At 42.1% G+C, this 12,215-nt stretch overlaps 1 protein-coding gene across 1 annotated transcript in view; it reads right to left on the reverse strand.

Annotated features, from left to right (window-relative positions):
• The window catches only part of LOC307044668 (spectrin beta chain, non-erythrocytic 1-like), a 122,918-nt gene that overhangs the window by 72,618 nt on the left and 38,085 nt on the right, over positions 1-12,215 (reverse strand). The window contains exon 2 of the mRNA XM_079689979.1: positions 9,487-9,822. Coding sequence (XP_079546105.1) covers positions 9,487-9,658 — 172 coding nt within the window. The 5' untranslated portion in view covers positions 9,659-9,822. The remainder of the gene's footprint in view (positions 1-9,486; positions 9,823-12,215) is intronic.

Here is a 12,215-nt window from a genome sequence, read left to right on the forward strand (position 1 = left end):
CACTTATAGTTGGTCGTGGAGGTCACGCTGAGTTGACCATCTGACATCTAAACTTCCTCCTGGTTAGTTAAAAATGAAAAGTAGAACCAGCTTCAAAACAGAGGTCAAAGGTCGAGGTCACAGCTAACAGGCAGCAGATGAGGGGAATATTTATACATCTGATAGAAACATTAGGAGCGTCTCTTCAGTCAGGCCATAAGACTGGTACACACCTGAACTTCTGAAAGAACATCCATCTGTTTGCAACTTCTATATATCAATATTCCAATTACTTGTATATAGACTATTCCGAACAATTTCTATTATATTTTATTTTATTTACTTGCACTATTATCTTTGTTATTGTGTTGCACTGTTGGAGGAGCCTGTGACCTAAGCATTTCATTGTCACAACTACACTGTACGAAACGAATACTTTATTGCCCCCGTAAGGACATTTGTTCTGGAGTCCGTCCTGCAGTTCTGCATACATGTACATATACAAACATAGTAGACATTAAGAGACATACACGTATCATCAGTCATACACCGTTTGAACAAACACAAACGCACATACTGACAATGGCGACCTATTAAACAACTCTCATGGCCAACATTTAAAAAGTACATTTCATTAGACGACATTTCATTTCATGTGAATGTTAAGAAGCTTAAGGGACATAGGTAGGAATGAGTGCTTATAGCGGTTCAGCCTGCTCTTGGGAACCCCCTGAATGTTCTACCAGAAGGTAGCCATGTACATATGACGATAAAAGCCTTGAAACTTTAATTGAAACTCTCTCCTCTCCTCTCCTGTCTCCTCTCCTATTATATTGTATTTGTACTTTCACTAATATCTGTTTTATTGTGTTGCACTGTTGGAGGAGACTGTGACATAACATGTAATTGTCATATCTACACTGTAGCTATGCACACATGACGATAAAAGCCTTGAATCTTGAACCTAATGTTCTGCAGATATTCTTAACATGACCACACGTTCTGTCCTCTGACTGCATTCTGATCATCTAAACCACCCACCCCCCCCCCCCTCCACTGTCATCTGGCTTCCTCGTGGCTCGGGCCCTCAGGGCGACCCCGACAACGAACCAAAAGCACCCTTCATGCAGCCGAACCGCAGACACACGCCTCGGGAATGAACGCTTCCTGAGACTACAGCGAGGGTTTCTACTCACACTGGAGCTTACTCATTGTTCCCCGGATCAGAACCAAACACGCCGAAGCTGCTTTTAGTTGTTATGTTCCCCACAGATGGAACAACATTTCAGAAAACCTGAGTTCTTCACCAACGCTGAGTTCTTTTAAGTCGAGGCTAAAAATATTACTTTTCTCATCTGCTTACCCAGAAGCCTTTTAACTTGCTTTAGCACCAAAGCACTTTGAATTGCCCTGAAAATGTGCTATGTAAATGAACGTACCTCACTGGAGATTCAATTAGACCAAGACAAAAGTAATACTACAGGAAATATGTTGAGCATTAGCATGGTACAGTAGTACAAAACAGATTTAAAGTGGACTTTCTGCACGATGTTTTGTCACTGTGTGAAGAATTGCTTTAATTTCCCTTTAATCCCTTTCAAATGTAATGTTGCTTTTTGATTTGTTGATCGTTTTACAATTTGCCAGTGAAAAGCTGCAGCTGAAACATAACCCAGATTTATTTTAATATATTTTCTGCAGCCATTTAATGACAAGATGTTACATCATACTGATGTGCTGGTGGTGCGTTCAGGGTTCAAACTTGTGGCGCTGCAATGGTGAATTTCACACCGACTCGCAGCCTCACCCTCCTGATCACACAGAGACACACACACACACACACACACACACACACACACACACACACACACACACACACACACACACACACACACACACACACACACACACACACACACACACACACACACACACACACACACACACACACACACACACACACACACACACACACACACACACACACACACACACACACACACACACACACACACACACACACACACACACACACACACACACACACACACACACACACACACACACACACACACACACACACACACACACACACACACACACACACACACACACATTCCTGTGAGGTCAGAGCAGCAAACAACAACAGCAGTGCAGCCAGCAGCGGCCATGTTGGAGGAGAAACAGTCTGGTGATGAGAGACGTCTTCCTGCACACTTTTTTTACGGTCTTGACCTCTCAAACCATAGCTTATGGCCAGTGTTCGAATTACCCATTTGCTTTCGGGGGAGCCCTATTTATTTATTTGTTTGGCAATCATATAGGCAGACCTGAAAGATGTATACGTTTCCTGCATTAGATCAATATTGATTGCCAATAGGCCTTCCTTGTTTGGTAGGACATCTCTTTTCTCATCTCCGAAATCTCGATCGCTTTTTCGTGTGCCTGGCTCTTATGGTGCTTATAAATCTTTTTCCGCAGGTTATTCTGTTGATCACAGCTGACTTTTCCCTGAATCCATTCTTGTGAAAGGTGCACAAAGGTGGCATTTTTTGCGAGCGACAGGGAGATCAATATACTTTTCGCCTCTTTGCAAATCTCACATCCACATTTTTTATTTTTTTTGAAAAGCCATGGATACCTTTCATTCCACTCACTCCATCTTTTCTGTGTCCAGTTAAAAGGCAGTTCATGGGCATCGTCAGGAAAGGTTCGCTAGTGCAGGTGGCACCGGCGGCTGTGGCCGTTGTTGAAGCCTCTCTTCAGGCTCCGCATCGGCAGGCCTCTCCCTCTGTGTGGAGCTGTCAAACTCGACCCTAACGCCGCTTACAGCCGGCCAACTAAAAGTTGTTCCGTTCAAGTTGTCATTTTTAGACTCCTTCGCTTCTTTGCTTGTGAATCCAAAAGCTGCGGGGCTTGGCTGTTTTTTCGTTTCGCCATATTTTTTATTACAAAGCCAGAGTTAAAAAATATATCAGTATGAATATATCAAATACCGCTCCGGCATCGCCACCATAGCAACGTAAGTAGCGTAAAGAATGCAGCGCCGCCACGTACAGATGGCAACACCCAGAAATATTCCCAAATATAAAACAAATATTCAGAAACTGTAATGAACAATGACTATCATTTATTTCAATAACTTTTATTTACAGAAACTCAACATTTCTAATCTGTCTGACACAAATATGCACGATTGTTTTGGGCTCCCCCTATTTATCTCAAAGTCGGCCTTCAGGGGAGCTCCCTCCCTCTTCGGGGGAGCCAAGCTCCCCCTGGCACCCCCCCATTTCGAACACTGCTTATGGCCAACTGGGATGTATTTTATCTTCCTTAACTAGTGTATTGTTTATTTGTACACAGGGCCGGTTTTTGGCATAGGCGGTTGCCTAGGGCGCCAGATCTGGGGGGCGCTGCGCTGGTAGCGCTGGGAGGGGGAAAAAAAATGTGACCGTTGGTGCTCATCCTAATTTTCGGCCTTGATGTAACAACATTCATAATTAAGTAAATGAAACACCCTTTTCACCCCGGTTACACTTTTCATTTGCCCCGTACGATGGGCGCTGTAAGTGATGAAAGTGGGGGATGTTGGCTTATCAGGCGCCCGCAGCTCACAGCCAAAGTGCGAGTGAGCGTGGGAGCGAGCGAGGGAGAGAGAGAGGGCGCACCGGTACCGGCGCTGTTGTTATTAGCATCTGGTGCTAGCTGCTCTAACGGATATAAGAAGAAGATGTTTCTACAACAAGGGTGGAGGCTGAGAGGCTCAGTGAGGTAAAGGACTCTGAGTGTTTCGATAGTTCACTTCAGTCTAAGTTATCTCAGTGGGTCTCAAAGCTAAAATCTCGCCTAGGGCATCAAATTGGCTAGAATCTGCCCTGTTTGTACTTGTACATGTTTATTGTTACTATAACGCTTTGGCAAAGAGACTATAGCTGGGAATTGTTGGTATTTCTAATAACTTTGGCATTTTAACATCAGATTTTATGAGCTGCACTGCCCCTATCAACGAAACAAATAAAATAAATAAATCCAAACTGAAAGTAAACTATGAAATAAGGATAGTAAAATGTTTTCTCAATACTCTATTTACTAATTGATTTTGTTGTATATTTTCTTTTTAGTGTGATGTTTTTATGACTAAGTTTAGGGTTTCTTATAAGCTTCTTCACTTTCTCTGATGTTTTTTTAAAACATTCAATAACACGTAAGAAAAACCCGACACACCAACATTCCCAGCATTCCTCCATCTGGCCCTCCGAACAGGAAGTGACACACATAGGGGGGTGTGTGGGTGTGTGTGTGTGTGTCTCTGTGGGGGACTTGGACTGTTTCTGGTTCTAATTATTGAGCGGCTGAGTGATTCTCGCATTAGAGCTCCAGTCCACATTTTCGTAAACATCTCCTCTGCTTTATTACTCATTGTTACTCAACTTATTAACGTCACATTTAATTTAAACCAACAATGAATTAGTAGTGATTTAATAAACTGCCTTTGACTCAGAGAAAAAAAACTTTACCATTTCTAAAAACTAGTTTTTTCTCTAAGAGCTTCAACAATTGCCAGAAAAATGTATCTGTCTATATTTTGATAAATGGTACAAATACAAAATTAATACGCAGGGAAAATGTTGGGTCCATCTATTCTAGTATATGAGCTGCTGCAGTTTTATTTAGTGTCCTTTGACACACACTAACACACACTCCTTCTGTCTCCTCTGCCTCACTGTAAGTAGATCTGTCTGCGTTGCCATGGTGACCGGTGGTTTTTGGTTTCCCAGGATATCATATGGAGGCGTAACACACTTCAACTGTATACACACACACACAAACTGGTATTCAGTAGCAGAAACAAAGACTGTTTTTTAAATCAAACGACACACACACACACACACACACACACACACACACACACACACACACACACACACACACACACACACACACACACACACACACACACACACACACACACACACACACACACACACACACACACACACACACACACACACACACACACACACACACACACACACACACACACACACACACACACACACACACACACACACACACACACACACACACACACACACACACACACACACACACACACTTTTCTCTGACAGTATCACATACAGCGCTAATTCAATGTCATCGCCACACATCCTCCAGCCTGCTGAGCTCAGTACGGACAGGAAGAGGCTGCAAAGAGGAGGAAGAGAAGAAGAAAGGCATACACACACTCTCCCACACTGATCACACAGTGGATGTATGGAGCACGGAACCACAGAAACAGAGCCTGAACCCTCGATAAGGATCAGTTTTGACATCAATCCTATTTTTACAGAGTTTATGAAATTCTGTTTTATACTATCTGCTCTATATAGGTTTCAACAAGTTGTGATAATAAAAAAAAAGCGAAATAAATGTATCGGCAAATATTGGTTTGTATTATGTATCCAACTGTCTTACACATTGTGAGTGTTGTTTCATTCGTAATGCAGCTACACAAGGTCTCTCTTGAACGTAAATGAAATTGGATAGAAAAGTATTAATAACTCTTTAAACAACAAGTGGCATTTTAGTTTCCCATGAATGAGCGTTGGATAGTGTTGGTTAGTTGTGATAGGTGTTTTTTATGAAGTATTTTACTGATCATTACTTAAAACAGGAAACACAAGCTCCGCCTTCATACATGTAACACACACACACACACACACAGCTTTCTCCTGCATATTTAACAGTGGTGTGCATTATTTAGTGAAGAGGAACACTACTCAGAGTAAAGACAGCAGGCAGACAGATATAGAGTCACACACACACACAAAAATATAAAGAAATGTAGGAACAGCAAACGACTTGCTGAAAAACAAAATGACATTATATCAAACACACACATATCACTCCACAGCTGTGTTCCCCTGGGTTGAAGTCTGGAAACACACACTCTATCTGTCTGGACTGTGTGTAGTTGTGTGTGTGTTTGTGTTATTCAGTTCAGGAATACATCTTTAATTTGTTATTATCCAGAGCAGGTATCTATCACATTCCTGTGTGTGCGCGCGTGGGGGATTTTGGGGGAAATGTCTGAACAGTTAGTTATGTTTTTGCAGTGTACTCCCTCTTCCAATAATGTATGTGTTCTGTGTAGGGGTCACACACACTTAAAGTAAAAAAAAAAAAAAAGGAAATAAGTTATTTTATTATGTTATACGTCTGATTTAGAGCAAATTTCATCACATAATAGTGCTAATGTTCAGTGTCAATTATCAATGAAATTACTAATAATTGAAAGACTTTGGCAAAGTTCCCTCTGATCTTGTGATAAAGTTACACAAAAATGAATCGTTTGTTTTGATTAAAGCACCAAAGAAGAAGAACTCCATTCATTTCCACACATATAATCAAATGCTTCTGATTTTGGATAAGGAGTATAAAACTGAAGTCGCTTGTGAATGCATTCAAGTGTTTGATTTAACTCTTGGATTAGACATGCTCTTATTTTTGTGAATTAACTGCTGGAGAGTTCTTCTTCTGTAGTTTGTATCAGGTACAGAACCACTTCCCACTGGTGGAGGACCCCGATTTAAAAATTCCGAAACAGCTATATTATTAATCCCTCAGTGGGGCTACTAATACCAAGCAGACTGTACATGGAGAAACACATTAACAAACACTAACAATTACAAACAAGTTAAAACATCAATGAGCTGAAGTGTTGGATAAAAACTAGCCTATAACAAATAAAAGTAAACGCAAGCAGGCAGGTAAACCAGAAACAAAGGCAGACTGTGTTCAGAGTTATGATCTGGCAGACGCAGATGAAAGTGTTTTAAATCTCCTCTGGTGTGAAACAGTGGAGCCGAAGTGTAAGAGGCCTGGAGCTCCTTAATGAGCCTCGTTAGCCCTCGTTAACTCCTGATGAACAACAGGTGTGAATCTGGAGCCATTAACTGTCCCACGCCAAGAAAAACAAAAGTCTCCTTTCCTATTCTCCTTCCTATAGCTGATTGTCTCAGTTGGTGTTCAAAGGGTTCATTGTTCTCCATGTTTACACAAACTCTCTGAACCTACATCTTACGTAGATGAGCGTCCTGTCGCCCTACTCAGATTGGTGTGTCCTGCACCGTCTTGTCTTTTCGGCCGTGCCGACACCTTCCGCTCCCGATCAATATGTTGAAAGGCTGTCGGCAACATAGATATATATAAAGGCTAGATGGCTCAAGGGGGAGTCGACAGCGTAGCTCACCGGTGGCCATCTTGCCACAGTCAACAACTACTGCTACAGCTGTTGTGAGTTGAGTGATCTGCACACTCTCTTAACTCACTGAAATCTTGACTGATTTATAAACGGTTTGGTTTATTATAAACGTTATTAACTTGGCTATGATACAGGAGACAAGACATGTTGAAAACAAAAAATGATTATAATTATAAGTTTGCAGTATCATAACTACAAATTTGATGTTTATAACAAACCAAACCGTTTTGAAAATTGGTTGAAAATTGAGCAACCTACAGTTATTTCAAATGTGCACCATAGACATAATGTTATGAATGAGCGAGCTGCCTCTGGCAAGATGGCCGCCATGTGGCAACGTCGGTCTCCATTGGCCAGCAGCGCGGGTGAGCATCTGGTGTTTATATATATCTATGGTCGGCAAAAGGCTGTCGGCAAAATAAATCACTCTGATTTGCTGTTCAGCTTAGCGAATCAGTGAATGAGAAGCGAAACGGAAGTTAAGAAGGCACACACAGACGGCTATTATTTTAAATTTTCCAGTACCATACTAAACATGTTTTCGATTATAAGTCGCCATGTGAAACAGTCTGTGATGGACGAGGGTGAAAATGTAACGCACGCTATTTTTTGTTTGTATATATCACGCAGTCTGTCTTCCGGTTGTTGCCTCTTTTGAATTAAGAATACACACTACCGCCGCCTGCTGGTAAGGAGAGTTATTACCACTCACGCATGCGCAGTTCGTACGTGCTACTTGGCCGTCGGCTGAAGTCTTTGCGGTGTGTTCCAGTGCGACACATGGCCAGGACGCAGGAGACGTGAGGCGACACAACAGTAGGGTCCGTGTTCTTTGGGGTCAGTTTGGTGTGTCAGGGCCTTTAGAACCATGAGGACTGCCCCCCGCAGAGCAAATACAAAACACACACCGAAAGAAACAAGTTCACACAGACATCAGCGAACGTATCTACATCTGGTTTCTAATCTGTAACCTGATCCAGGATTACATGAAGTTAACCTCCAAATCAACCAGGTCTGAAATCTCCCTTTAAATCAGAGAAACACCTTTTACACAAGATACAACCTGACAAAAGATATCTTCAGGTTTGCCACATGTTTAGCAAAGTAAAACATAAACAAGGATGTGTTTAAAGTGTTTTTCCAGGTGTTTCTAAAGCAGGGCGTCATCTGCAAACCACTTCACTTCTGGGGTTTATCATGAAAAGTCATATACCTGATGCACAACTAAATGACAATGAGAATGAGCACTTCAAGCCAATAACTGAAAGGAATAGACCTGTGAATTATTCGTTTCTACATTTCAAACAGGGAGGTTTCCCATCAGGAGAGGCCTATTTCTCTGTGTGCTTGATGTGTGTGTTTGTTTTAACGAACTCAACCAATGCTTGGCCTCATTGAGTCTCAAAGCCAGCTTCAGCATCTTTGAGGAATCCCTGTTAAGATGGCTGCCACGTCTTTTTGCTCCTATCCAACTCTGCCTTCTTCCCGCTTTATTTCAGTGTTTGATTTATTTTCGTTGTGTGCTTTTAACTTTGTCCGCACGATTTCTATTCTATTTTATTTGCATTTACTTGCACTATTATCTGTGTTATTGTGTTGCACTGTTGGAGGAGCCTGTGACCTAAGATTTTCATTGTCATATCTACACTGTAGCTATGCAGACATGGCTTGGTCAACCCTGTCAGAGACATTATGACTCAGCCTATCATAACAATCTAATAAGGCTGTTCAACAACATCATCTGGGACCCAAAGCATGTTCCGAACAGCGAATATGAACTGCTACCATCGAATGGGAGATACCGGGTCCCTCGATTCAATAAAGTCAGACTGAAGCATCCTTTGTGCTTTAGTCAATCCTACAGAGCTGAATCCAGATCAAATGCAGTATGAAGCCCTCTGTATTGCGAATGTCAACGGGGGGGGGGGGGTAGGTGCTAGTGGAGTACGAAGCCCTCTGCATCGCGATTGTCAAGCCTAGTGTGTTTACAAAATTGGGCGGTACCCTGGAAAGAAATCTCTACGTGAGAAACACAAGGTGTGGCGTGTGAGCGTGTGAATGGAGTGAAATGCGAGAGCTCTGTATTTGTCTATGTTGATGTTACACATGGAGCTGCTGTGATGCAGGTCACATTTCAGACTTGATCTGACCATTAATGTATTATCGTATCGAATCTTGAATCCAAACAGCAGGACTGAAACCCCATCACACATTCATCCATCATGTGTTTGTGGTGGTCCTACCTGCGAGGGCCTTGATGCGCGAGCGCTCGAAGAGTCGTGCCGAGCTGTTCTCGTTGTCCCAGTCGTCGGCGTCCCAGCGGTTGTTGACGCTGACGCCGTCGCTGCTGAACTGCTGTTGCTGCTGCTGCTGGACCTCCATGTGCTCCAACTCCGCCACCACCACCGACGTCATGACGACCTCGCTGCGACTCCACCCCCCCCGCTGAGGATGATGATGCTGCGTCCGAGTCCTTCAGGGACGGGACCCTCACACACACACGGCCTCACACACACACACACACACTCTCTCTATCTCAGACCGGCTCTGAGTGGCAGGCCGAGACGATCGTCTAAAAGCTGTAGAGATAAAAAAAGAGACAGAAAGAGAGGAAGGGTTAGCGGGGGGGCAACAGAAGGCTTAAAGAAATCGTTTTTTTTACACTGTGCAAATTATGATAGCAGATTAAGTTCACTGCAGCCAAAATAAAATAAAATATGGAGCTGGGAAAGCTGAACATTTTTTAAATTCAAGGTAAGACAAATTGGGGAAAATGTGCTTCAAGGAAGAGACGATATCACAGGTGTCTGGATTGTATCTGCAGATAGACAACTGCTGTCGCAATGAACAGTATATAGTGGGACTATAAGCTGTACAAATACGCTTCTACAAATCAACTACAAACTAAAAGAATGACAGACAAAAACATCATATATTTATATTGTAAATGAATTGCAATGTTCTGTATGTCAGCACCAGGCTTTTATCCTCACACGTCTCTTTACTGATTCCCAACATTTACTCTGTTAAAGATTAAACTGGATGAAAGTGATTGAAAGTAAGTCTGCACAGCTGTGAGGGTCATGTGACTGTCATCTGCTCTGTGATTGGCTGCAGCCTGCCTCTTGAGCTGCAGTCAGTTTATCTGTAAACTGAGAGGCTGCTGCCCCCCACTGCTCACAACACGATACTACAAACACACACACACACACACACACACACACACACACACACACACACACACAGAGGGAAACCATCCAAAACCCACATTGGGAGTTTACTCGTTTGTCTATTTTTGTATGTAGATTTCTCCCAAATTCACCAAAAGTAAACAGTACACAGCCTCATTTGCATATTTAAACAACATGTGTTATAAAACTTGTAATACAAAAAATATCTGTTTTAATGTAAGGAATAAACTGGGGAAGTTTAAAGGTGCTATTTATTAGTAAAATATTGAATCACATGTAGAGTCTATCTAATATAGGGCTAATTTAAATATTATAGTAGGCAGGAAACAGCCGAGTGTTTAATTAGCATGTTAACAAAATGATGAATCATCAGAGTCACAAGATCATTCATAATGATTAGGAATTCATGAATATTGTACGCTCATTAAATGTATTAATGACAGTGTGATGTATAATTATACACACTGTGCTAAATGATGCAGGAGGTGAAGCACGGAAACAGGTAGAAGGATTTCTGATACACGCAGACACTTTAAAAGACGGATGATAAACCTCTGGATAACCGGACGTTGCAATTATTTGGTAACTACGTTTGGATGAAATTTTTTTGTTTTACTCTATGTCACTCAGCAGGTTGTGAAAACCTTGATATTAACGAAACCAAAAATATAAATCATAGATGCATTTAACTGTTAATCGATTATATTATGAGGTGTTTTTACATGCAGCAGTTTAAGAGTTGCCGTCAGTAAAACGTGTGACTCACTCTTTATCGACTGCTTTTCAAAATGCATGCGGTGCGTTCGCTGTCACTGTAAAAGTCTGAACAAACAGAGAGCAGCGAGTCAGCAGCACGACTCAGCACCAAGAGTCAGTTCTGATCCTGCAGTCAGCAAGCAGCACCATGACTGGGCAGAAAAACACCTCAGCAGCAGAGACACATCTCAGCCTCGACGTGATTTCATCCTGAACATGTCAGTGGATGTCTTAAGGAACGGAGGTAAAAAAACATCCACAGAGGGACAAGAGGAGGTGTGGAAAGCTGCATTAAAAAGTAAAACAATGTTCCCACAGACCAATGAAAATATCGTTGCAGAATGAAAGACCTGCAGAGTCCAAAATATGCAGGGATACACACTTATTCCTTTTTTCTTTTGCCACCCACTTGCAGCTGAACAACCAGTGAGGCTGGAGCTGCTTGTGTTGCTACGCTAAAAATACGCTGCTACTGAGACCCTGGAAGTGTGTGTGTGTGTGTGTGTGTGTGTGTGTGTGTGTGTGTGTGTGTGTGTGTGTGTGTGTGTGTTGCCTGAGTGACGCTAACACAATGTGCACTCATTCAGAAGCAATTAAGCACACAGACACATGGACACACACCAGCCATGGAGTCATGACAACACACTGACACACACCCAGTTTTTAGAAAGTGTGTCATGTCAGGACGGCGAGCTGAGCAACTTCCTCTTTCACATTTTGACTTTTTCAACAGAGGGTTTCTTTTAACGCTGGTATTATCTTAATCTGTTGACGATTTTAACATTTAAGAGTTAATGATAATGGCTTTAAGTATAAGAAAGAGTGAAAAATGTAAAGGTGTTAAACCAATACACACTCAGCCATAAGTGTAAATAGTAAAAACAGATAATTGATAATTTTGCATTGATCTCTAAATTTGTACTCATATAGGGGTTGGGAAAGTGGGGCATCAGGGGGGGGGAAGGTGTTTTAGAAACATGTTTTTTTGCTGGGGGGGAGGCCCTTAGAGTCAGACTTCAAAACAA

Source organism: Notothenia rossii (assembly GCF_949606895.1).
Source record: "Notothenia rossii genome assembly, chromosome: 6".
NCBI classification, from domain to species: Eukaryota; Metazoa; Chordata; class Actinopteri; order Perciformes; family Nototheniidae; genus Notothenia; species Notothenia rossii.